This window comes from Gracilinanus agilis, chromosome 4 (genome assembly GCF_016433145.1).
Source record: "Gracilinanus agilis isolate LMUSP501 chromosome 4, AgileGrace, whole genome shotgun sequence".
Taxonomy (NCBI): Eukaryota; Metazoa; Chordata; class Mammalia; order Didelphimorphia; family Didelphidae; genus Gracilinanus; species Gracilinanus agilis.
This window is the reverse complement of record NC_058133.1, coordinates 193,325,273-193,353,085: the sequence shown is the minus strand read 5'-3', so window position 1 is coordinate 193,353,085 and position 27,813 is coordinate 193,325,273. Positions and strand designations below refer to the sequence as shown.

General features: G+C 43.7%; 2 protein-coding genes across 2 annotated transcripts; both read left to right on the top strand.

The window, feature by feature from the left end:
* Positions 1-5,730: 5,730 nt before the first annotated feature.
* Positions 5,731-6,510, top strand: LRRC3C (leucine rich repeat containing 3C). Its single transcript, XM_044672428.1, has one exon. The coding sequence runs from the start codon at positions 5,737-5,739 to the stop codon at positions 6,508-6,510; it is 774 nt and encodes a 257-aa protein (XP_044528363.1). The 5' UTR covers positions 5,731-5,736.
* Positions 6,511-9,476: 2,966 nt separating this feature from the next.
* LOC123245285 (gasdermin-A-like) lies at positions 9,477-25,333 on the top strand. Its single transcript, XM_044674110.1, has 10 exons — positions 9,477-9,693; positions 17,332-17,515; positions 18,282-18,450; positions 20,357-20,450; positions 20,829-20,879; positions 21,304-21,321; positions 22,300-22,478; positions 22,773-22,923; positions 24,024-24,097; positions 24,488-25,333. Exons 1-10 carry the CDS (start codon positions 9,477-9,479, stop codon positions 25,331-25,333), a joined length of 1,983 nt encoding a protein of 660 aa, XP_044530045.1.
* The last annotated feature ends 2,480 nt before the right edge of the window (positions 25,334-27,813 follow it).

Here is a 27,813-nt window from a genome sequence, read left to right as displayed (position 1 = left end):
GTAAGGGTTCTAAAAAGAAAAGAAAAGAAAAAGAAAAGGAAGGATAAACAACACACCAATAGGACAGAAGGCAAGGGATTAAAGGGTCAAGACACTGTGCTAGGTGCTGGAATTACAGAAATGAAAACAAAGAAGTTTCTGCCCTCCAAGAACTCTCATAATACTGGAGAGAAACAACTTGTACACAGATAATGTAAAATGTATACAAAATAAAGGAAACACTTCTTATAGGTGACACTTGAGATGAGCCTTGAAGGAGACTATAGGTTCCAAGAAGGGAGTGAAGAAGGAGAATTGAAGAACCTTCGCTAAGACACAGAGACAGAAGATGGAATGTCATGTACAGGGTACATCAAGTGGGAAAATATGGGAGGGAGAGACATTTGAGACGATCTGAGAAGACTGAGTGGAGCTAGGTTTCAATGCTGAGGAACCTGCATTTTATCCTAGAAGCAGTAGTCACCTTCCAAAGCTTCTGTAGCAAGGGAGTGACATGGTTAGAGTTATGCTTTAGGAGTATCATTTTGTCAGCTGTGTAAATCTTGGCTTGGAGGTTGGATAGGCTGGATATGGGGAAACTAGTTAGGAGGCTGTTGCAATTATCCAAGTGAGGTGATGAGAAGGGATGAAAAGAAAGGAGAGGAAAAGAGAGGAGAGGAAACTAGGACAGAGTCCTAAACTAGGGGACTCACAGGATTAGAGGCTGGAGATGAATGATGATCCTGCAAAAGAGCCTGAGGAATGTCCTGATTAGAAGGAGAAAAATCAGAAGACAGTAGTGGTGAAAAAACCCAGGGAGAAAGTATCCAGAAGGAAGCAATCAATGGGTTTGACTAACAGATTAAGAAAAGATGGTGGCAAACTCCAGAGGTTCCTTTTTTGAATTGGACCAACATCTATCTGCTCTCTTGATTCACAGTCAAATGCTTCTACTAGCCATGACTTTGATAACCTGCTGCACCCTAATCCCTAGTTTCCTGAACCCCAATCTGCTACCACCTTTCATAGGCTTCTAGCTCCAGCATACAATCTTCTCAGCCTCTCTGCCTTAAAAAATTGTTTTTATTTTACAAAAAAACCCAAACAATACCTTTACCATCTGTGCTAGAATTGATACTAAATATTAGCTGCAAGGCAAAAAGGCAATAAGGACTAGGCAATAGGGGTTAAGTAACTTGCTCAGGGTCACACAGCTAAGAGGTATCTGAGGCCAAATTTGAATCTAAGACCTCACATCTCTAGGCCTGACTCTCTATCCACTGAGCCACCTAACTGCCTCTTTATTTCCCCTTCTCAGCCCATAGCTGGTAAGGAAAAGAAAGGTTTATTCAGAAAAGAAGAATTAAATTTACAAATTAAATGCTCCACAGTGCCTGCTTCAGCCCCTTCCTGGCCTTTGGGACAGACTGTTCTCACCTGCCCATTTTACTGGGGGGCAGGGAGGGGGACTGAGAAGTCTTCACATGCTTGAGGTAGATAGCCCCCTCACTCACTGATGGGTTTAAGGCCTGATACTCTCAGCCTGGTTTAGTGCATTTGCTGAAATGGAAATGTGGTTGCTGAGCATACTGCAGCTTCTGGGAGCCACAGGTGAGAATTGGATGGAAGGTGGACACCACAGGTAGATGAGCAGCCCTAAGAACGACTCAAGATAGCCCTCACACCAGTGGTACTAGTTCTCCCTGAACCCCATGAACCCTTATCTCTACATCAGCCAGGGAGAAAGGATGAATCAATCTGTCAGAAACCAAGCACTTCCCCTTTACACCTATAAGAGAAGGATTCCATATGGAAGACAGGGCATATTGAGAAATTATTCTGATGTAAAAGAAAACAGGGCATAACTAAAATTGAGCAGTTGGGAAGGAACAAAGAGGAGGGAGGCTGGAAGACCCACAGACAAAGTGGACCCACTTCACTAGTTATCTGAGGGACAGCCTGGCCCAGCAAGGGATCATTCGCCCCTCCAAGACATTTCAGTTCACGGAATCCAGCCCAGAATAGATCAAGGTAGGGGCAGATCCTTCTGGAGATTGGCCTCGGTAATAGGGCTTCTGAGAACTAGCAACATCCTATAGGATATCATTAACCACTGCCTTCCTCACCTCATCTCATGCCCTGTGCTCTGAGGGATATGTGGAATGGGGTTAGGTGTGGGTGGGGAGCCAAATAATTATCTTCCAGAAGGAGTGGGAGTTGGCAATGGTAGGTGTGGATAAGGAGCTGGCATTAGCGCTTGATTATTCAAGCCCAATGACCAGGCTGACCCAAATCTGTAGAATTTCATAAGTCAGAATTGACAAGGATTTTTCCAGATGGCCATGCTTCAAGAGTGAGTCCAGAGGCCTCTTCAACCAGTTCAATCACACCCAACTCCTTTGAGTTCGTGTTATTCCTCCTAACCAATGCTCCTCCTTTTTCCTGAGGGATTGCCTCTCTCTTCATCTCCTTGTCTGTAGGTTCTAAGGGATTGGCCCAGCTAAGAAAGACTTGGAATCATAAAACATGAAAGCTTAGGAGGGACCTTAGAAATCACCTGGTCTCACTTTTTCATTTATAAAGGAGGAAACTGAGGTCCAAAGAGGGGAATGATTTGTTCAAGGTCCCACAGCAGGAACTGAAACTTTTTTGAGGATGGGAAGGGATAGCAAAAAGGACACTGCACTTAGAATGAGAAAGATGTAGGTTCAAATCCCATCTCAAACACTTAGTAAATGTTTGACCCTGACCAAAGCACTTCATTCTCCAAAGCACCTCGGTTCCCTCAACTCTAAGATGGGGAGATTTAATTCATCTGCTTCTAGGTAATAAATAGTTTTAGGATCCAGTGCTTCCCGGGTGAGCTTAAGAATGTCCCCCCAAGACTTATGAGAAAGAACACTATCCACCTCCAGAGGAAGAACTGTGGGAGCAGAAACACAGAAGAAAAACAACTGCTTGATCACATGGGTCAATGGGGGTATGATTGGGGATGTAGACTCTAAACGAACACCCTAGTGTAAATATCAGTAATATGGAAATAGGACTTGATTAATGACACATGTAATACCCAGTGGAATTATTTGTTGACAATGGGAGAGGAGAGGGAGGAGGTGAGGGAAAGGATGAGTCATGTAACCATGGAAAAATTTTCTTAATTAATCAATAAAATTAAATTAAAAAAAAAGAATGCCTCCTCAAGGGGGCATCTAGGCAGCACAATGGAGAAAGCATCAGACCGAGAGCTAGGAGGTCTTGGGTTCAAATCTGTTTTCAGTCACTTCCTAGATTTGTGACCCTGGGCAAGTCACTTTTTTAAAAAAGGTAAGAATGTGTTGATTTATTAACCAGTAAGAAATTTTTATTTACTGGTTTAAAAAAAAAACTCTTACCTTCTGTCTGAGAATTGACACTAAGTATGGATTCCAAGGCAGAAGAACAATAAAGGCTAAGCAATTAAGGTTAAGTGACCTACCCAAGGTCACCCAGCTAGGAAGCACCTGAAATCAGATTTGAAACCAGGACCTTCCATCTCCAGGCCTGACTCTCTATACATTGAGATACCTATCTGTTCCAGAAGTTAAGAATAAAAAAGAAAAAAGTGTCCCCTCAAAGAAAGGAGGCTTTATCTAATGAGCCCCTTTGAGCTACACTCACAGTAACTTTAGTTGGTATTTTTAATATTCCTGGTTCTTCATAGTCTTCACACACACACACACACACACACACACACACACACACACACACACACACACCCCTCCCATTCTCTTTCCTGCCTTCCATTTCTTGAGCAAAAGTGAGGGGGCCACCAGGATTCATGCCCCAGGAACACAACTTATCCTCACTGCCTGTGGAGGCTGTTGGGATGGAGGGTGGTGCTGTTGTTTAGTACTGTTGAAGATGACAAGAAGTCTGTGGAATGTGGGTGGGAGGGAGATGTGAGGCAGCTGGGGCGGAAGCCAGGGGAGCCAGAAGGTGGGAGGAATGGGAGGCAAATGAGGGCAGGGCAGCGGTCAGCAGGAACCTGAACGTGTCTCCCCTCATCCCTAGGCCAGAATGGGCAAGGTGGAGATTTCTTTCTCACTGGGGCACTGTGGGAAACTCATCCCATCCTCACTCCTGAATACAGGTGCTCAGGGCACCTCAGTCAGGAATTGGGGTAGGCTGGGGCTGAAGATACTTGGGGCAGTGTCAAAACATTGGAAGATGCTATGAGGGTTTGACTTGCTATGGGACGGTGCCATGATGGGTGAGGGAGTCATGTCAGGAAGAAGGGCCTTGAGAGAAGAGGCCCTTACCAAAACAAAAGGAGGTAGGCAACTCTCTGGGTGATTTGAGAGGTCTGGGTTCAAATCACACTTGATGATTTTGATGATCTTGAACAAATCCCTAATCTCTCAAGGACTACTTAGATCCCTCAGTGATAAAATGAGGTAGTTGGACTAGGTGATTTCTGAGATCTCTTCCAGCACTTGAGCTATGATCTTATGAAAGCTGGTGCTGTGAGGAGCCGAGAGGTAGCACAGTGGATAGAGAATCAGAGAAAGACCTGGCTTTAAATGTGGCCTCAAACACTTCCTAGCTCTGTGACTTAATTTTAATTGCCAAGCCCTTACCACTCTTCTGCCTTAGAATACTTAATATCCATTCTAAAACAGAAGGTAAAAAATACTCTAAATTAATTAAATAAATAAAGAATTTCCAAATTCAAAAAAATATATAAAACAGAAGGTAAAGTTTAAAAAAAAAAAAGAAAGTTGGCACTGGGGCCATTTCTTGAGGTGTAAAAGTCCAACATTAGGGGAGGGGGCCACAGAAAACCAGCCTCAGTGGAACTCAGTGGAAATACAGACAGTTGGCTCAACACTTCCCAGGGACAGAGATGGCGACAGGGATCTGGAGACCCTATTCCATTCTGATCTGCTCTGTCTCTGCTCAGGTAACCGAACCCTGGGACTCTGGCTTCAGTCACATGGAAGGAAACCCAATACTGCCCCTACTCCCCTCCCCCATTCCAATTGCTGGGGTTTTCTGAGACAAACTGAGGGGAGGCAACTCTTTCCCAGAGAAGCAGAAGCTGCAGAGAAACAAATTCTTGTGCTGGCTGGGGTGAGAAGCTTCAAGAAGGAGGGTCAGAGAAGGAAAGGGGAAAGAAAGAAAGGAGTACAGGAGGTCCTAGGGGGAGGAAGAAGGGATTATGAAATGAAAGAGAAGATGAAGGAAGAGAAAGATGGAGGCCGGGGCCAGAAGAGAGAAAGCCTGAGTTTTCCCAGTTGTTCTGGATCTTGCTCTCATTTCACCCTTTCTTCCTTATCCCTCACACTCCCATCCCTCTAGTGCCAGCTGAGTTCCCAGCACCACAGAGAAACTGCTTGCCTACCTCTGCCAGCCTGTCAGCCCCGCAGGTAGGTGGAGAGAAGGAAGAAGCAGAAAACAATCTCCCATCGGAGGGAATGAGACATGGGGAAGGGCAGAGATTTAGGACCCCCAGACTCCCAGATACTCAGTAAAGGGACCTCAGACATGGATCCCACACAGGAGCCCCTGGACCCACTAGGGACCTTATGGACAGCATTTAGAGACACAAACCACCTAGACCAAGGTGGATTTTTTCCACAAAGCAAGGACCAAGATTCCTTCCTGGATACCCCCTGAGCGAGATCGATGGGAGTAATTTTTATTCTTGGGTGGGGGGTTGGGGGGACAGGGGCAATTATCTTCTTCAGGTTCTGCCTAGCCCGAGAACTATGCCAGTTCATGGCCATGATCCTACCAACCGTTCATCTTCCTCTCTTCCTGTTGCTGGTGATGGACATGGGAGGCACCATGCCCAGTGCCTGGGCACCTCCCCGAGGCTGCTATGTGGCAGAGGAAGCCGGTGAGCGTACATTCCGTTGCAGCCAGGCTGGCCTGGTTGCTGTGCCTCAAGGTATCCCAAATGACACCCGTAAACTCTACCTAGATGCCAATAGACTAGCATCTGTGCCTGCTGGTGCCTTCCAGCATCTTCCTGCCCTGGCTGAGCTAGACCTGTCAAATAATGTCCTCATCCGCCTCTCAGATGCTGCCTTCCAGGGTCTAGGAAACACCCTGAGATACCTGGATCTCTCTGCCAATCAGCTGACATCTGTGCCCGCTGAGGCCTTTAGGGAATTACAGATCCAAGTGAACCTGTCTGCCAATCCATGGCGCTGTGACTGTGCCCTTCAGGAGGTGCTGAGGTGGGTGAGGTTGGCACCAGGTACTGGGGCAGGCATCATCTGTGGACCAAGTGCCCGGCCAGATCTGGTGGGACAGGAGTTTCTGTCACTGATAAAGGAGGCAGAAATGTGTGGGCCTGGGAGAGGTGGGGCACGGCGAGGCACAGATGCTGCCCTGCTGGTCACCATGGGAGGCTGGCTGGTCCTTGTGGTGGCCTATCTTGTTCACTATGTGCGGAGCAATCAGGAAGAGGCCCGTCGCCCACCCAAACTGGCCCCTGCCTTGCCAGCCCGCTCTGAGGATTCATCCATGCTCAGCACTGTTATTTGATGCTCCCATCATTCCCTGCCCTCTCACTCCTAAACATCTTCCCATCTACTGTTTCTATGACCACCTTATTCCATCCTCTCCACCTTAGCCCTCTTGCATCCCTAATGTTGCTGCTCCATCTTCCTCTGTCTCTCACATCTCTACTCTTTAAACCTCTTCTCTGTCCCTTCTTGGCCGACTCTGCCTTCCCTAAGTATTTATCTTGTGCCCTCTGTCTCAGCCTTTCTCCTCTCACAGTTTGCTATCCCTTAGTCACCCCTACCCCAATATCATGTCCCAAGGTTTCCCCTTCTTTAGTTCATCCTTTCTACTCTTCCAGCCAGCTCCATTTCTTTTTTTTTAAAACCCTTAACTTCTGTGCATTGGCTCATAGGTGGAAGAGTGGTAAGGGTGGGCAATGGGGGTCAAGTGACTTGCCCAGGGTCACACAGCTGGGAAGTGTCTGAGGCCGGCTTTGAACCTAGGACCTCCCATCTCTAGGCCTGACTCTCAATCCACTGAGCTAACCAGCTGCCCCCGAGCCAGCCCCATTTCTAACCATGTTCCCCAGGCAGAATCCCCACTTCTCTGTCTTAGCTCTTAATATACTCCCCTCAGTGCTCCCTTCTTGTTATACAAGAAATCCCACTGTGCTTCAGACTGGGAGAAGGAGGTAGAGGTAGGGGAAGATGAGGGCATGTGGTCTGATAGGTGTCCCCTCTTCCCCATCCCTAGTGTATCAGAAAAGGTTCAATCAAGATACAGTTTATAGTTTCTCAAATACCTTGCCCAGAGTTCCTTGCTATGGGTAGGGCAGGTAGGCTTGGCTTCCAGTCTCCCTGGTAACTTCACCTCCACCCCTGGGGCCTCCATGCTGGACTTGGTCCCTGTCTCCTCCTTCCCTCCTACCCTCTAGCTCCTGATACCAGAATCTATTTGAGCAGGGACACAGGAAACCTGAACTGAGCTGTGAATTAATCATGATATACTAGACGATCTTGGGGGATGGGAAATGAGAAGGTATGGCCACATATTGGTCAGTAGGATGAGATTGGCAATTGGCATCATGTTTCTTCTATCTACCCCCTCACATCATCCTTTCAGTAACCTGGGTCCATCCAGTCTCCCTATTACTGAAGAGAAGGGAGAAGGCATCAGGGGAGGGATCAACACTCTTTATCTTCTCCCCACAGGAAGTTAAGAAGGTGGGGGGAAGTCAGTCTCTGAATTTAAATCTGCTTAGAGTTTAGCAGAAGTTCCAGGAAGACCTTTGACAGAGTTGGCTGCCAACGAGCTAAGATGACCCTTGAAGCATCTTGGGGGCATCTCAAGATACTAATTCCTTTCCCTCTGCACCCATAGAGGACAAGCCCCAAATTGTCCCTAAAAGAGAAAGGTCTGTCTCTGGGTGGCTTGTAAATGCCAATAACAGAAACTGGAGATAAGGACCATCTTCTCAGTGTCTCCACCCTACAAGGAGTGGGAGTGGAAAATCTGGTTCCTCCCTTCATTTCCCTTTCCTATCACTTAATTTCTACCCACTCTCATCCATACCTGATCCCTTTTGCCATTGTCCCATCTCTTTTCTGATATCTCCTCCCACATTTCTCTTTTTTTTTTTGCCTTTCCACCCTCCAAAAAAATATCACACTCAATGTTTTGGTTGAACGGGCTCTGTATTTATAACTCTTAAGCTCTCCTGATGTCTTCTAAACTGTTCTGCTGAAGAAGAGATTAAATCTTTTTTTTTTTTTCCTTTTCCCTTTCCCTGGGAAATGGTAGAAAACTAATGACCTATTCCTCACATAAATGCCAGAGCTCTGGCATTCTCTCAGCTTATAAACTAACAGCACATATGACCCGCACTTTGTCCCTAGTAAGCGTCTCAAGGAGAAAGGACATGATTTTTTCATGGGAGCTTTTTGGCCTAGATGTCCCCTTCCATCGTCCCCTACTCTATGGGAACCACTGCCAAATATACCATTGCTTCCAGTTCCCTTCCCTCTGCATTCCCCAGGGGCAGGCTGGGACAAGTTGCGCTGACTACTGGGAAGTGGACTGTGTGGAGACATAAGGGTGGGGACGGGTGGGGCGCACCTATCTTTCCATTAACACGGACACCAGGATCCCCATTCGATGTGACCATTGTACCAGAGTCGCATCCAAAAACAGTCCTTCAGAGGTGAGCCTCGAACCTACAGAGAGAAGGATCCTCTCCAGCCTGAAGTCATACCCTGAAGTCATTCGGCCACTTCCAATTCTGCAAAGGTGAGTGAGGAAGAGACAAGAGGTCCAGCAAATGAGAAGGCATCACCTTGAAGCTCCTTGGGTCTGAGAGAACCAATATTTGGCATAGACTTTAAGGGATGGCGGGGGGGGGGGAGAGTAATATTCCTCTCATTTACAATGTTCTGCTTTCTCTCCACCTCCCCTTCTCTTCTCTAAGTTTATTAGAGATGCAGGGAATGGGGAGAGGGACAAAGGAATGGGAGGGTCCAGTCAAGAGAAATGGGATGTGGGGAAATATAAGGGAAGAGACATCTGTTCTCTTTGCCTATTTCTCCTCGTGTCTCTGGGCTAAGAGGTGTGGGGTACGGGGGCTAGGAAAGTGGGAATCAGAAACAACACCTTCAGCTAAGTCAGAAAAGCCAGGCAAAGCTGTCAGCTCTATGCCCCCAAGGGCAGGGGTAAATAAGAACTCTCCCAAAGTGGGGCAGTAAGGATAGGGTCAAAAGATGTAGGAGAATTTGACCTTCGGTGAGAAAAAGGAATCCATAGTGGGTTGAGATCCTCAATGATGCCCAGGAATGAAAGGGAAACACCAAGTGCTTTGCCATCCAGGGTATGCCCATCCATCTGTAGGGGGGGTCTTCCTCAAAGGCTAGGAGAAAGGATCCAGGTCAAGACCGAAGAGAAAGGGGGTGGCCAGGTAAAGGCTAAGATAGTCTGTTCTTTCTTCATTCCATCCATGACAGGTGTTAGGAAGCATGGCTCCTGTGTTTCGAGATACCACCCAGGCCTTGGTAAGGCAACTGGATCCCACAGGGGACCTGATTCCCCTGGGCAGCATCATTGATGTTTCCCGCTTCCGACCCTTCTGCCTGGTGAGGAGGAAGAGGAAGGGTACACTCTTCTGGGGAGCCCAATATGTCAAGACGGATCTCTCTCTCAGAGATGTGCTGGAGGCTGGAATTAAGCTGCCAGGTAAAGTCATCCATGATAACCCCACCTCGACATACACGTACACACACATGCACACCTTCCAGGATCAGAAACACAACACTTGTGCACAGGACCCTGGAGATACACTAGCTACATGTGCTAGTTTTTATATTCTTGCAAAGGGGCGGGGAGGAAAACTCATCAACCAATTTATTCAATCACCCACCTCCTATTGGTCTTGGAGCAAAGCCCTGATATGGTGTGGAAGAGGCACTGTATCTGTTCATTGTACCAGCTTTGGGACTCACAGGCATCCCTAAAAGAGGCAGACTTGCCAGTGATGGTAAAAACAATAAGCTTTTTATTGCAGGCACATTTTAAGTCATAAAGATGCAATATGGCTTAGTGGTTGGAGAGCTGACCTTAGAGTCAGAAAGACCTGGCTTCAAATCCCACCTCCTACACATACTGGCTATATGAGCCAGAGCAGGCCACCAACTCTCCATGCTCTAGGAAACTCTCTGAGACTGAGCTCCAGAGAAGATGCTGACCTAGGCTGGCTGCAGGTGTTTTCTCAAGAGGGATTTTGCCTTGTCAATGAAATTACAGATCTGGTCCCAGGCATTTGAACTCACACAAAGGAAGTATAGTGCCTAAGCCAAGGTCATGAGGGAGGGAAAAGGAGGGAAGGGCAAAGGATGCAACTGGGTGTCAGTCACTAGAGGGACCAAATCTGGCCTCTAGTGCTTTGCTCATGAGACCATGGCAGGAGGAAGCAGGGGCTGAAGTTAACTGCAAGAGGATGTCCACTGGAGTTGGCATGTCCAAGTCAGGTCAAGCTCCCCTCACTGCTGCTCTTGATGTGGGGACATATGGGTTCCATTCTTCACATATCAGTGTGACTCAGCAACCCAGGGAAAGAAGGACAAAAGGGTTTTTTTGTTGTTTTGTTTTGTTTGTTTAAGGAAGGAAGCGTCTCATTTAATATATTTGGCTGCCTGCTTTACATGTATCATTGACTTGATGCCTTTTCAATGTGTAGGTTTGGATGTTTCTAGCTTGTCTACATTCCTAAAAAGCAAGAGGGTGGGTGGAAAGGGAGAATGGAGTCAGGCAGGGAGAAGTGGTGGAGGATCCATCAGAGGCAATCTCACCCAGTGGCACCCAGGTCTAATAGATCTCAAAGAGGTCTGGGAGGAAAAAAAGCTCTCCAACTACTACAGGATACAGAGAAGGAAGGAATAAGACATAGCTCCAAGACACTGACTTGGAGCATTATAATATCTAGAAATGAATATGAATGAAGTAAATATTAAGTAGCAAGCAGGTACAGAGAAAAGGAACAAACAACAGGAGTGGAATAGATCTCCAACTACCAGGATCTTGGGAACCAATGGCACAATTGCATCTTTAGGGAAGGAAAGGAAGGAGGAAAACAGGGAGGGAGGAAGAAAGGAACAAATGAACAAAAGAAGGAAGGAAGAAAAGGAAGGAAGAAAGGAGAGAGGGAGGTAAGGAGGGAATAAAAGAGGGAGGGTAGGAGGAAGAAAGTAAGCAAGGAGGAGAAAAGGAAGAAAGGATGAAAAGAAAGGAAGATAGGGAGGAAGGGAGAAGGAGAGGGAAGAAGGGAGGAAGGAACAAAGAAAAGGAGAGGAGAGAGGAAGGAAGAAAAGGAGAGAAGGAGAGAGGAAGGAAGGGAGGAAGAAAGGGTTGAAAAAGAAAGGGAAGAAAGAAAACAAGCTTTTATTAAGTACCCACTAGGTACCAGGCACTGTGCTAATGGTTTACTAATATTATTTCATTTAATCCTCACAAAAACCCTTGGAAGGTAGATGCTATTATTATCCCCATTTTACAAATGAGGAAACTGAGATAGACAGAAGTTAACTGTCTTCCTCAGGATCACAGAAGTAGGATTTGAACTCAAGTCTTCCTGACTCTAGGTCCAACCTTCCATCCACTATCCTACCTAACTGCCTTTAGGGCTGGAGAATGGCCAAGAGACTGTGTTCTCAAGGATATAATATATTCTGACCCTGACCACCCACACCTTGTCATCATTGTCTTACCTCTCTCCCATTCTCAACCAGCAGTAGGCAGCCAAAGGGACATATATCCTGGGGGCACAAATACTACCAATTTCCTAATATTCATCCCCAAAGGGAGGATATAAAGCACAACATCTTCAAGGCACCCCTTCACCTGGCTCCTCCTTCTCTCTATCTTTGCCCATTTTTCCTAACCTAAAGAATACTATACCTGATCTCCCCAAGCATATACCAGCAGTGTTCCTGGTGACTCTACTTCAAGAACACTTGTTACAAGGACCCTAGCATGGAGCCTTTACCATGAAACAAGAGCCTCTCTCCTCACATGTCACCAAGTTCTTTCCTTCACAAACCCTCATTCTCTGCACCCCTCTCTCCCAACTTTATTGATGTCTTTCCCTTCCCACTCTTTTTGGCAGAAGTAGTGTGGTTCAGTAGGAAAAGCTATAGCTTTAGATTCAGAGGACCTGTATTCAAATCCTTCCTCATTCACTTATAAATTGTGTGACCTTAGGGAAGTCACTATACCTTTGGCCTCAGTTTCTTCATCTTTAAAATGATGGAGTTGGAGTAGAACCACTAAGGATTCTTCTAGTTCCAACTCTGCAGTCCTGTCTGAGGTTTAGAATGCCCCTTTCCCTCCCTAGTTTTCTCCCACTGAAGTCCAGTTTCTGCAGCTAGTTCCAGTGCTTGACTAAATTTTCTCATAGTGTAAAGGATCATCAAAATGCAAATTATATATCGTTAACACTTAAAACCTGACTGTCTGTAATTCATTCTCCATTGGGCTCAACTATAAAACACAGCCATGGATCACTTCTCAACCTTTTGGCTAAGATCAAGTGTAAAACACAGCCCATGGACAGGTAAAAAAGCAAAAGAAAGCCTTCTAAACGCCTTTATTCAAAACCCATTGATTCTTATTTTAGACACTAAGCTTCAGAAAATTATGAGAGGAGCCATTATTGATAAATTCATTAAAATAGGGAGAGGTAATAGGTTTCAACCTGTGACTTTACTGGTACAGGGAATTCCTAGGTAAAGAAAATTCCTTTATCAATGTAGGCTGGCATCCTCTCTTATACTTATACTCTGAGAGAGTTATCCAGAGCTCTAAGAGTTTAAGTGACTTGCCCAGCATCACATAGACATAATATTTAAGAGGTAGAACTTGAACCCAGGAAACAGCAAGGAAAAGTGATAGCTGGCATCCTGAGCTAAAAAAGGAAAAGAAAATTCATACAAAGGAGGCAAAAAAACTCAGAAAGCTGTCTGGGACCATATAGTACGGGTCTATACATCTAAAGATATTGATCAAACTACAGTATCATATTGTTTAAATTGTATTCAGTATACTGTATTTTAAAAGGCTGAGAATGCAGAATACAATTTTTTATTTTATTTTCATCAATTATACATAGTAAAAAATTTCCACATAAGTTTTCCAAAGTTATGCAATCCAAATTGTCTCCCTCCCTCCTTCCTTCTCACTTCCCAGAGTTAGCAAGCAACTCAATCTGGGTTATTCATATATTATCACACAAAACACATTTCCATATTATTCATTTTTGTAAGCAAATAATCTTATAAAACCAACCCCCCAAACTATATACCCAAATAAACAAATGAAAAGTCATATGCTTTCATATACATCCCTATTTTAAAAGTTTTTTCTCTGAAGGTGAATAGCATTTTTTTCATAAATCCCTCAGAATTGTGCTAGATCATTGTATTGTTGTTAGTAGCAAAGTTTATCACATTTGATCATTCTACAATATTGCTGTTACTACGTGCAATATTTTCCTGGTTCTGCTTATTTCATTCTGCATCAGTCCATGAAGGTCTTTCCAGCTCTTTCTGAAATAATCTGGTTCAGCATTCCTTATACCACAATAGTATTCCATCATTTTCATATACCACTATTTGTTCAGCCATTCCCCAATTGACGGACATACCTTCAATTTCCAATTCTTCACCAACACAAAAAGAGCAGCTATATCTTTGTATGAACATGTCCTTTCTCATTTTTAAAAATCTCTTTGGGATAGTAGTGGTATTACTAGATCTAAGGACATGCATTATTTTATAGTCCTTTGGGCATAATTTCAAGTTGCTCTCCCAAATGGTTGGATCCATTCACAACTCCATCAGCAATGTGTTAGTGCCCAATTTGGCCACGTCCCCTCCAACATTTACCATTTTCCTTTAATGACATATTGGCCAGTTTGATAGGTATGAGGTGGTGCCTCAGAATTGTTTTAATTTGCATTTCTCTAATCAAGAGGGATTTAGAACATTTTTTCATATGCTTATTTATAGCTTTGATTTCTTCATCTGAAAACTGCCTATTCATATCCTTTGGCCATTTGTCAATTCAGGAATGGCTTGTATTCTTATAAATTTGACTTAATTCTTTATATATTTGAGAAATAAGACCTTTATAAGAGAAGTTTGTTATAAAAATTTTCCCGGTTTCTTGTTCCCTTTCTAATCTTGGTTACATTGGTTTTGTTTGTGCAACCCCTTTTTAATTTAATACAGATCTGACAGGTAAACTATTCTATGTTTCCCTAATTTACTTATAATATCACCCTTTACATCTAAATCATATACTTGTTTTGACCTTATCTTGGCATATAGGGTATGAGATATTGATCTGCACCTAATTTTTGCTATGTTGTTTTCCAGTTTTCTCATCAGTTTTTGTCAAATAGTGAGTTCTTATCCCCAAAGCTGGGATCTTTGGGTTTATAAAACACTAAATTGCTGGGGTCATTTACCCCTAATCTATTCCATTGATCCACCATCCTATTTCTTAACCAGATTGTTTTGATGATCACTGCTTTATAGTACATTTTAAGATCTAGTACTGCTGGGCCACCATCCTTCATTTTTTTTTCATGAATCCCCTTGATATTCTTGATCTTTTGTTCTTCCAGATGAAATTTTAAATTATTTTTTCTAGTTCTATAAAATAGTTTTTTGGTAGTTTGATTGGCATGGCACTAAACAAAATAAATTAACTTAGACAGGATTATCATTTTTATTATATTAGCTTGGCCTACTCATGAACATTGTACATAATTTTAAAGGTGGTTCAGTGGATAAAATGCCAGGCCTAGAGTAAGGAAGACTTATCTTCCTGAGTTCAAATGTGGCCTCAGACTCTTTCTAGCTGCACAACTCTGTGCACTTCACTTAACCCTGTTAGCTTCAGTTTCTTTACCTGTCAAATGAACTAGAGATGGAAATTTCAAACCACTCCAGAATTCTTGCCAAGAAAACCCCAAATGAGGTCAAGAAGAGTCAGACATGCCTAAAAATGACTGAACAACAACCATAATCATAAATGGCTTAAACAATGTGTTTCTATTTTTCTTTAAAATAAACTATAATAAAAATAAAATAAATCATAAAATAAAGATAAATCATCATATATCCAGAAACCTCAGCTCTCCAGAAAGACCTCTTCTCTGTTCAATAATTATTTGTTAAATAACTTCTCTCAAAAGACAGTCCCTGCCCTCAAGAAGCTTATAGTCTAATGAGGGCAATATGTATACATACATATACATATATATGCATATATATATGATGAATAGGAAAGTGTTAAATGGGGGAAAACAGTGGAATTAAATGGGGCTAGGGAAGACATTCTATGGAAGGTTGGATTCTAGTTGAGTCTTAAGCCAAGGAGTCAACAGATGAAGCAGAGAAGGAAGAGCTTCCCAGACACTGGGGACAGCCAGAGAAAATGCCTGAAGTCCAGATGAGGCAGGGAAAGAATATATGTAAATACAAATATAACACATGGTAGAGAGTGATCAGAGCAATTGAAAAGTTCAGGCAAAGTATTGTAGGGAAATTTGAGGAAGAAGAGAGCACAGTTTCAGTTTTCAGCTGAGAGAGAATAATCCTTAAAGACTTCATGGGAAAACTAACACTTGGGTCTTCTGTTCAGCTCCAACTGATTTGTTAGCTAAATACCTGGCATTGGCCTTAGGAATCTTGCTTTCTTGTTATCCCTTATGTGCCCTTGGACTTTGAAGATAGGTTGTTCAAATTCCCTAGCCTCCAGTTTGACCCCCTCTGAATTTTTTTCTCTCCTAGTTCCTTTGTCTTTGGTCATAGGCTCTGTTGACAGGCTACACAGTACCTGGTCATAGTAAAACACTGAATAAATCCTTGATGATTAACTTCATCCTTAGACCCTGCATTTTGGATAAGCAGGTTTAGTTGAATCCAATGAACATTTGTTAAGCATATAAACTGTGCAAGCCACATTATAGTCTTCTTATTAGATAGATATTTATTGAGTTCTTTCCATATATCTAAATTTACCTTTTTAGCCTTTTCCTTCTCCCTCCTTAAGAGCCACTCCTTATCACAAAGAACCAGATTCATTATTCTGGTCATTCTGTCCCCTTTAGCCATTTCTAACACCTTTTCCTAAAAAACCATTGCCTTTTTACACCTTCATCCCTTGGCATCATCAAGCCACTAGGAAATATTCCTATTATAATCTTTTTACTCCTGAGGAATTTTCTTGGAGCTAGATCTAGAAAGACCCTTAGAGATTATCTTCTTCAATTCTTTTCACTTTATATGTTAAATATTTTATTGATCCTCTGATATTTTTATTTTTTTTTTAAATCCTTACCTTCTTTTTTGGAATCAATATTGGTTCCAAGGCAGAAGAGTGGTAAGGGCTAGGTAATGGGAGTTAAGTGATTTTCCCAGGGACACACAGCTAGGAAGTGTCTGAAGTCAAATTTGAACCCAGGACCTCCCATCTTTGGACCTGACTCTCAATTCACTGAGCCACCTACCTACTCCCTGTCCCGATCTTTTTTGAAATGTCATTGTCAATTCCTACCAATTATCTCCTGCTCCACTGATGAAACACTTTCTTATAAAAATCAAATAAGTCAACACTGGTCATGCCTAAAAATGGTGATGCAGTAGATAGAGGGCCAAGACTGAAGCAGGGAGACTCCTCTTCCCAAATAGATATCTAGCCTCAGATACTTAACTAACTAGTTGTGTTACCATGGGCAAGTTACTTAACCTAGTTTTCCTAGGTTTCTTATCTGTCAAATGACCTAGAAAAGGAAATGGCAAACCACTCCAATATCTTTACCAAGGAAACTTCAACCGAGGTTAGTAAAAGTTGTACACAATTGAACAACAACAACAAAATGTATGTTCCCCCTAAAGTCCACCACCAAGAGGCAGATGACATACTTCACCATTAATCTTCTGAAATGCAATCTCCAATTTATAGAAGGAGGGAATGAGGTCAAGAGAAGGGAATGATGTAATGATAGGCACAAAGGTGTAGAGCCAGGATTTAAACAAAGGTCTCACTCCAAATCTTGCGTCCTTTCTACCATACTATTACATGAGACAATTGCCATATTCTTGGGAAATTCCCATTGTCTTACAACATTTAAAATGCTATGGTCCACATTTAAACCCTCATATAGGTTTGGAGAAAACCTCTTGATTCATGCTAACTTTAGAGGAGGGAGAGAGGGGCATTTGTTACTTGGAGGAAATCTATGTAATCATTTTGGAAGAGGTGGGTTGGGAGCAGAGTAACAAGATGAGCTCTGGCGTCTCTCTTTGGCAGCACCAAAAAAAGACACAAAGATCAAAATTCAAGGGAATGGTGAGGGGACAATGCAGGCTGGAGTGAAGACCACAGCCATCGGGATTCCTGTGAATATCAGTGTCTCTGCTGGTGGCTCCCATAATAACTGCCTGGAGATTCAGAAGCTCAGCATCATGGATGACCTGGAGTCCTTAAAGAAGTGGTGAGGCCCAGGTTGGGAAGGGATGATTCTAGAACTGATGATAAGAGCTGGCATAGAAATTTCTCTAATGGGCTCTAGCCCTACCCTCTTTCTGCAAGCACAGGCTTGCAAAGACACAGAGACACCCTGATGCTCACAAACAAAGCCATAAAATTATAAATTTTTAAATTAATTCAAAAACACGCAGACACAAGCATTTATGGACACACAAAGAAGATACTTAAATATAAATACTTAATATTCAGACTCTCCGAGAGATTCCATATAGGCTCCTATGAATAATTAAAAGGAACTAGCATTTATGGAACACTTTAAGGTTTGCAGAGCACTTCACATATGTTGTCTTGTTTGATGCTCACAACTCCTGGGAGGTAAGTTCTGGAATCTTCTCTTATTTATACTTGAAGAAACTGAGGAAGAGAGAGGTTCAATGACTTGTCCACAGAGGGCCTGAGGCAGGATTCAAATTCAGGTCTTCCTAACCACAAGTCCCTCATCTTCATTGTATCATTTAGCTGCCAATATAGTGAACTCAGAGACACATATACATTTCAGCCAAATCAGGTGAGTCAAGGTAGGTCCCAGCTCCTATGGCAATCACTGACTGGAATTTCTCTCTATAGAGTCTGGAGTCCAGGAGGTTTGGGGAGGGGGTAGGCCCAGAGTGGAAGAGCTACATTGCAGAAGGGGCACTTAGGAAGAGAAGATGCTGTCCATGTAAAAGGCCCAGAGACCTATTAAAAAATCACAATTCTTTTCCTTCCAGGAAATTGAAGAAGCCAGAGCCATCCTTCCTGAAGAAGCTTCGGGAGCGAGGGGAGAATCTTTATATGGTGACTGAGGCAGTGGAGACGCTGAAGGATGCCAAATTGGAGAAGGGGAGGAAGGGTGGTGCTGGCATTTCTATCCCTCTCCTCACAGCCATGGGGCTCAAGGTTAGAATTCTGACACTTCTGGCCCTTCATGCAGCTCACCCATTCAATCCATTATACTGGGAAACCAAAGGCTATCATCACATAAAGATACATTATATATCTCAGGCCCTTTCCCTCTAAGAATCCTACCCATTAGCCTTCTCTTGAATCTGTACAGTCCTATGACTCTTCTCCTCACTCTTTTCTTAATATTACTACCAATTTACAAATTACTTTTAATTACTTCCTAATATAACTCCATCTTAGGGCACTGGCCAACAGCTTCCGTTATAAAGATTTTTGCCAATTTGTTGCTTCTCCTTTAATTTTGGTTGCGTTGGTTTTGTTTGTATGAAAACTTTTTAATTTAATGTAATCAAAATTATTCATTTTACATTTTGTAATATTTTCTATCTCTTGCTTGGTCTTAAATTCTTTCCTTTCCCATAAATCTGGCAGGTATACTATTCTATATTCACCTAATTTACTTATAGTTTCCTTCTTCATATTTACAGCAGCTTCTGAAGGAAAAAGTGTAGTCCTGCAAAACATTTTGAGGATTAGGGTCTGAAGAGTTTCAGAAGAAATCTGAAGACAGTGCAAAATGGAAAATAACTTAAAATGAAGGGAAATAAAACTTTAGTGTCAAAGAAAAAGTGTAAAACTCAGTTACATTTTTAAAATTAAAAATAAAATTTAGAGGGCAGTTAGGTGGCTCAGGTCACGGCTGGAGAAAGGAAGTCCTGGGTTTAAATCTCGCCTCAGATGCTTCCTTGGAACTAATAACTAATATCACTTCTAAGATGGTAGAGGTTTTATATATAAATAAATAAATTCAGGACTTGAAATGACCTTCCAGGCTTCAAAACATGTGTTAGTAGCTTATATGCCACTGAGAATTTAGGTCCTGTATCCTATTTTCTTTTCTTTAATAAAACTTTTTGAAAATTCAAAGATATTTTATTTTCAAAATTATACATAAAAACAATTTTCAACATATGGCTTCCAAAATTTAATAAGAGTTTTTACAAATAAACATTATTTAAACATATGATTTGCTCGGTGCTTAATTTTTGGACTTTGAAGACAGGAATAAGTGTTAGTATTTGTGTGAATCAAATGAAACTGAAGCCCATTTTTACAGCTACTCTTATTTAGTTTCTTGTTATAGAAGTAAAAATAAAGTGCCTTTGAAGTTTCTGTTAAAAAAAGAAAGAAGGAAAGAAAGAAAGGAAGAAAGAAAAAATGTAAAACTCAGTTACATTTTTAAAATTAAAAATAAAAATTAGAGGTCAGGGCTGGAGAAAGGAAGAAAAAGGGAGGGAGAGAGAGGGAGGGAGTAAGGAAGGAAGGAAGGAAGGAAGGAAGGAAGGAAGGAAGGAAGGAAAGAAGGAAAGAAGGAAGGAAGGAAGGAAGGAAGGAAATCTTGACTGGGGTCATAAAAATTTGGACATGACCCATCAATTAAATAACAAGAGGCTCTCTCCCCTCTGCTTTATCCTTCACGCCAACATTTCTCCCAGCCTTCTTCACTGATTTCCTAACTCCCCCACTTGTCTAAACCTGGCTCCTTCAGCCTAGGCAAGGGGAAAAGGGAGGGAGAAGTCAATTTCTTACTTCTCTTCTGGATGGTGGATCCTGCAATGAAGGCAGAAGCAAAGTCAGAGATATACCAGTTAAGAAAGACACAGAGAGATAGATAACAGTGATTAGTCCCTCTCCCACATCTACTACTTTCAAGCTGTGTGACCTAAGATGAGTTAGAGGTGAGATTTGAACCCAGGTCCTTCTGATTCTAAATCCAACATTCAATCCACTATAAAACGTTAATAATGTATATGTTTTTAAATATAAGTTATGAACATGATTATGACCCCTTCCTCTTTCTTTCTCTCTTTCTCCATGTGGATCTCCCGGCTTCCTCCAGGGTTCCTTTAACTTTAACACCACCATCCATGTCTCTCTGGGCTCTGTCCTGGCCTTCCGACTAAAGCAGCTTGTCATTGGAGAAAAAAACTGGGGTATGTTCCAGTGAAGGGAGGATGGGGAAAGAGGGAAGCAAAACTGCCTCCAAGTTGTATCATTGCACCTGTTTGATTGATTGATCAGTGATCATTGATTGGTCATTAATCAGTGCTTAGGAGACCATTCTCCTCCTGGATTTCCATCCTGACCCTTTTCTTCCCAATACCACAGAGAGAGGCTATAGCCCAAAGCTTCTTTGAGACATTTATTTCCCCACTCCTGGACTTCTTGACTTCCCCCCGCCCCGGACAGGTCCTTAGCTCCCCTTTTCCTTCTCTTAAGCACACCAAATCTCCCTGCTTTCTTTGGTGGGTTCCTAGACACAGAAAGAAATCAGTGCTAATTCCTGCCTTCCCCTTCTCTATCAACTGCAGACATCTCCCATCTCAAGGATAAAAAACAGAAAACCTTCCTCTCCTCTGATGGTGAGTGTGGCCAAGTGGCTCTTCTCTGTCTTTTCCCATAATCTGATGAGGCTATCCAAGAATCAGAGAAAATCTTGATGAGGAAGAATGTGGTTAGCTCCCGAACTCTGGAAGTGGGGAAAAAGCTGGGGTGTAGGTGCTTTGAGCTAATGATGGGAGAGGGAGAATGGTGATGAGATTAACTTCATATAAATGCACTGGGGGTGGGTGGGGGGTGGAAGGGCAGTGAGGAGGGGACTGGGATTCTTCTGCAGAAGCTCCTTAGGTTATTCTGCTGCTGCCTCTTGTCCCCAAGTCTCCTACCTGGTGAAGAGGGGAAAAGGTATAGAGGTTAAATTAGCATATGCATTATTCATCGTTACTGCCTATTTCTCTGTCTGTCTTAACTGGGGTATCTTTGACTTTGCTTCTGCCTTCATTGCAGGATCCATGACCCAGAGAAGTAAGGACCTGACTGCTCCCCTCTCTTCTCTCACCAGCTCCTTTCGAGGGAGCCAAGATTAGACAGTGAGGGAGGTAGAAAGTCAATGAAGAAATAGCAGAGTTGCCTCCTCTCAGAGATCTCCCCCTGTGCCCTGAAACTTCAACCAAGAGAAGGAAGTGGGGCCCTACTCCACTACTGTCCAAATAGTTCCTTTAGAATTGGAATCTTTAAAAAAAAAGTGGAGCAGGGGGCAGCCAAGAGGTTCACTGGATAGAGCAGCAGCCAGAACTAGAGATTGAAGGTTCTGGTTTCCAATCTAGCCTCAGAAACTTCTTAGGTGTGTAATTTTGGCCAAGTCATTTAAACCCAATTACCAAGCCCCTACCGGTTTATGCCTTGGAATCCATTAAGAAATAAGGAAAGGCGGGGCGGCTGGGTAGCTCAGTGGATTGAGAGCCAGGCCTAGAGATGGGAGGTCCTAGGTTCAAATCTGGCCTCAGACACTTCCCAGCTGTGTGACCCTGGGCAAGTCACTTGACCCCCATTGCCAAACCCTTACCACTCTTCTGCCTTGGAGCCAATATACAGTATTGACTCCAAGATGGAAGGTAAGGGTTTAAAAAAAAATAAGGAAAGGAAAGGGAAGGGAAGGGAAGGAGAAGAAGAAGGGAAGGGAAGGGAAAGGAAGAAGAAAAGAATAGGAGTCTTAAGGGACAGAGTGGGAGGAGGGGAAAGGGGGAGGCAGAAGAGGAAAGAGAAAAGTGAGGAGGAGAGATAAGAGAAAAGGAGGAGAAGAGAGAAGACTCAGAGAGGATGGTGGGCATGAGAGAGAGTAGGAAAGCACCAAGGGGCCAAGGGACTGAAAAGGGAGACAGATTCCAGGGCAAAAAAGGAGGGACTGGACAACCAGATGTGTAAGGAAAGCTCCTGTCTGAATGAATGCTAGAGGGAATGTGGGGCTCCAAGATCCTGGTCCCAGTCATTGTGTTTCTAAAGCAGGGCAGTGGCCTGAGTCACCCTCCAAAGAGCACAGAGGTTTCAAGGCACTTCAGGCTGAAGTGGAAGCAGAGATCTACATTTTGAAGAACCTGACCCTGGAAAGACGGGAGATTCTGTTGGATGCCCTCCTCGGGCTTCTGGGCCAGTCCAAAGCCCTACAAGAGCTGGAGGACATGGTAGAGTGGGAGGAATAGCATCCCCACCCCTCTCCCCTATCCTGGGAATGCCCCACTGAGTGCTCCTGTCGAGACTCATATCCCACCTGTTTCAGAAGACCTTCCCAGTGCACCCCACTGCTAGTACCTCTCCTCTAAGATCACCTCTCATTCACCCTCTCTATATTGTAGATGTAAATCATTATTTTATCTTGAATCCCCCATCAGAAGGTGAGTTCCTTGTAGGAAGGGACCCTGAGCACAGTGCCTGGCAACTAGCAAGCACTTAACAACACTTGTATATCTCCTTCCCAGATGAACAAAGCTTTGGACCTTGAGGAGCCAGTGACCCCAGGATTCCTAGGGGGTCCTGGGGATACCATCCTAGCCAAGCTGCAGGATATCTCAGGCAAACTCAACCCTTCCTGGGCAGGGAGCATTCTCTACCTTTTGGGAGCCCTCCAGGGTAAGGAAAGGATGGAGCTAAGGGTGGGACCTGTTGGCACATTTCCATGATGCCTGTGTCTGAACAGTGTTTGGTGGCTCATGTCATTGCTCCTCCCTCTTATTCTGCAAAAGGTCAAATTTTCAAGCCTCCATCTCTTTGTCTTCCAAAGAAAGAAGACTTCCCAGTCTACCTGCCCTGAATGACTTTAAGGGGGAATCAGAGAATGTGTGGTCTCGTGGATTCCTCCACATGTCTCAATGGTTAGCACATAACCAGTCTCTTCTCTGAGACCACTTACCATATCTAATTACCAAGAACTGGCCCATTGGGCCATCATCGAACCTTAACCTATGTGAGAATCTATTTTATATATATATTAGAATTACTTTGTATTCCTTTATCTCGGATCTAGTCAGAGATACCATCTAGTCTACTGCTTTTTGATTTTTTTTTTTGTCCGTGGGAATTCCAGATCGAATTTCTTTTTTACAGAATTTAATTAATAAATGAAGAAGAGAAGGATTCTTCTTGTGTATGCAACCTTTAGGGATGGGGAGGAGTAGATAAGTTGATGGACCACCTCTTAATTAGCCATCACCAGTTAAAAATGACTTGGGATGGTCAAGGGAGGGGCTGAAACCCTGACACCAGAAGTCCTACTTTTCCCTGACACCCCCATACAAAACCATGGATGAGTTAGAGAACTATCTACCCCAACCATGTGTTGTGTGAAAACTTTCCCTGACAGAAAGGGCAGATGAGAACAATTTGTTCCAAAGGCCAAGGAATCACTGTGGCACTGTGGAGTACTCAAAGCTTGGTTAGACAGAGCTTGCCAAGGTCACCCACTGCGTCTTTGGCCGTTTCCAGTACTCTTGACTTTTGCCTTCCCCCTGGATCCAATGACTAGAAAAGAGAGAAGGCTGGCCACTTTGTGCTGTTCTGTGTCCCTTAAATCAATTTGGGCTCCAGTAAGAAGACAGCAGCAGTGATATCATTTTGGTCTTCTTCAGGTGTGAATGGCGACAACCAATTAACCTAAAACTGATTTACTATTTTCTCAGGCTCTGCCCTCCACCTCCTTTTCTCATCCTTCTCTTTTTTTCCCCTGATCTTAGAGCTGAGTGAGGAACAACAGCAACTGCTGGCAATGGCTGTGGAGAAGAGGATCCTCTCCCAACAGCTAGAGCTGGTAAGGAGGACTAGGAGTATAGGAGGGGATGGGGCTGGCCTACTGAGGAAGAGTCCAAGGACCAGAAAAAAGGATCAAGTTTGGAGGCTCAAAGAGGCCTAGAACATCAGAGAGTCCATTATAAAACTTACCAGAGAAGCAGCCTGCTGGGGCCAAGGTCCAGCCCCTCATCAGTGACTGATACAGCTCACCTGGCACCTGTCCTACACATTACCCTACATCCCACATTACCTTGAGGGAGCCTAACACGACCAAGAACCAGGACCAGAGGTCTGGGTGGGAATCTCAGTTCTGGCTTGAGATTTAGATTTATTACAGACAATCTCTAAAGCAGATAATTGGGGTTGATATGTGGGGGACACATTCTACTCCTGTCTCTCTAATCATCAGATGGAGACTATCCTGGACCAGAATTTCCTTCGAACTGAAGCGGGGCCATTCCGTCTCCACTGTGAGCTCCTCCAGTGCTTTCAAGGAGAGGAGCTGACTGTGACCCAGGCCCTGATAGGTCTCTGTGGCCTTGACCTCCAGGGTGATGGTCCCCTCTTTGCCTGGGACCCTGATGCCCTGCCTCCCCTCTGTGCCCTCTTTGCTGCCCTCTCTGTTTTTCAAGGACTATCTAGAATCCCTTGGATTGGCAGCCCCTTCACGCGACGCCGTACCACTTTGGCCCATCCAGTGATAGGGGCTAACTTTGGGGGGACTGGAAAGACAGAATGGGATTTGGGGAATAACTGGGGGAAAGAACGACTCCGCTCCCCATCCCCCAGGTCAGAGCTCTCCCTAGATGTGGGAAAACTCCACCTGGGGTCCAGTTTGCTGGGGAAGGGCTATGGGGACCTGGCTTCCCAGGAGGGCAGGAAAATCAAGGTCTCTAAAGAGTCTGAGAGTTTTTCTACACTTAGCCATGAGGTGGAAGAGAATGTGAGCTCCCACACCAACTTGCTCGGTAAGGGGCTTGGTAGAGCTGGATTGCTCCAGGGTAGAGGTAGCTCCTCAGTGTTTGATCTAGATGGTGACAAAGGCTTCTTCAGCCATTCAAGCCTGCTAATGAAGGGGGGTGAGAGCCCAGAGTTTGCAGAAATGAAGGCTGAGACCATGAGAATGGCTGCTGAGTTTGATCTCCAATCCCAATCCCTACTGGCTGACCACCATCTGCTGAGTCAGAGATTTGGAGGCAGTTTGGGTTCCAAAACTCATTTTGGGATGGGAGGAGGAACCTCAAAATTCTTCTAGGGATTAAGATGGGAGTTTAGGGATAGAGAATTTGGGAATTCAAGCAAGAAAATATAGAGGGAAGTTTAAGGAATAATTTTGGATCAGAGACCTGGAGGGAGTTGAGGATGGGGGAGACCTCTTCTTTCCCTGAAACTCCAAGTTTCTCAAAGAAAACATCAAATTCATGCAAATCCTAAGGAGATCAGACCCCTCTCCATATCCAAATACCTCCTGTAGGGACCAGCCCAGTCATCAAGTCAGTCAAAACACATTTATGAAGCATCTACTGTATTCCAGGCACTGTGGGAAGCTCTAGGAATAGAAAGAAAGGCAAAAGGTAGTCTCTGGACTAAAAGCTTACAAATGAATGGGAGAGACAATATGCAAAGGACTAGAAACACACAAGCCCAGTCTTAATCATCACCATCTCCCTGGATTTGAATGGGAGAAGGTCTCTCTGAAATGCCATTTTCCCCAAATGCTTCTCCCTCCTCCCAGGGAGGATACACTGGTGTTCCCTGGCAAGTGGGGATCATCCCTTTTTTCTCCAGATAGATGCCCAAATGTACAATAGTTATTTCTCCGGGTTCCACTGCTGCCACCTGCTGGATACTCATTTTTTTCTCTTGGGTCAGTGCTGCCAGCCTTTCCTTTTGCTTTTTCTCTTAGTTTCTAACTTTCTCCCTTTGCTTCCTTATGAGAGTGATAAAATAACACTTAAAAAAAACCAGAGCAACTGCTAAAAATAAAAGAACAAGCAGTTGGGTGACCTTTGTCCAAATGTTTTTTTATTCATCTCCATTACAGATGAGCCTGGGGAGTGGTCACTAGAGGGTCCTTAGCCTGTCTTTTTTAGTTATTGATTTTCCTATCACTCTAACCCAAAGCTCCATCCAAGGTCAGACAATGGTCATTCAGTGCAAGGTCTGAGTCTTGAACTGCCACCAGAGGGAGCTGCAGAGACCATACAGGCTTTCCAGGAGCCTGAGACTGAGAAAATGGTCCAGTCCTTCCAGGAGCTTCCCAGCTGTCTCCCTACCCCTGAAGAGGACTCATCCTAAGCATCTCAGGACAGTGGGTCTGAGACTTTCAGGGAGGGAAAAGTCACCCTCATCCTGCCTCTAGAACGCAGTCACTGTAACAGAGCAGAAGAGTTCTCCTGTGAAGTCTAACCTTAAATTCTATTCTTGTAAATGCAAGAAGGGTAGAAGGAAGGAGTCCTCAGAGAAATCATGTGCATGAGTCCCAGTGCAGACCGGAGGGAGTTGCTAGAGGAGTGGAAAAAGGACCAGAGAAGGAATAGAGAGAGAGATGATTAAAGGAGGAGGAGAGGGGGCTGAGAATAGGGAAAGGTATTTGTTCTGAGAAAGGGACTAAGAAATAGGAGAGTCCAGAGAAGCTCCATTTGAAATTCAACAAATATTTGTTAATAGTCTATTATGTGCAAGACAGTATTCCTTGTTCACTTGTAAAGTTAGAAATGAAGTCTCACCTAAACCATTGGCTTTGAACACCCACCCCATGCCCAGCTACTTCTCCTTACAATCTTGGGCCCCTGCCCTACTCCTCCTTTGTCTCTTGGACCCTCTACCCTGATGCTAAGTGCCATGGCTCATATGTGGAGCTAGCATCATGGGAAGGGGGGGGGAATAACCATGCAGAGGGGACAAAGAGAGTGACAATAGAGTAAGGATCACAGGAAACATCCATGCTCTGGGTCCATGGAGAACTCACCAAGTCATGGGGGTATGGACATCCACAGTCAAGAATGAAGTTACTGTATACACTGAGGTAAGCACAAACGTCTGAGCTGTGAGGAGACAGATGGTGTTCAAGGGGAAGAGATGGGGATTGTTTGATTGGGGGAAAATAAGGATTTTCAGGGTCCAAGGAACATGTCTAAGTCTTGACCTGGATTAATTGACCTCTTCTTTGAAAATCTAAACAAATAATTGTGAACAAGTAAGAAAGACATGTCTTCTTCTATCTTTGATTCTTTAATCCAAGTTTATTTACAGTCATAACAAAAAAGAGCTCTTCGTGTGGCTGTTAAAGAAGTAAGGAGATGAAAGCAAAACTTCCCAAAAGGAAAATCCATCCTTTAAAAAAAAAAACAACTAATTGACCTCTTGAGAGACGCAGAAAGAAAGACTATAAGAAATAAGAAATTGTTATAGGCAGAAAACCTGGAAGAACAAATGGATGTAGAAGGAAGGAGATGATTTTGATACTGCATCAAAGTTTACAGCACACTTTTCTCATGACAACCCTGCAAGATAAATAGTGTTAGAATTATTTTACAAATGAGAAAATCAAGACTCAGAAAAATAAAGTTATGTCCAGGCATGTTGCTTCATATAATCCTAGCTACCAGAGAGGCTGAGGCAGGTAAATGTCCTGAGCACCAGAGTTCTGAGCTGAAAGGACACCCAAACTAAATTTCACATTAATGAGTTCTTGGGAACTAGAAGCCACCCCAGTGCCTAAGAGGCTGGTAT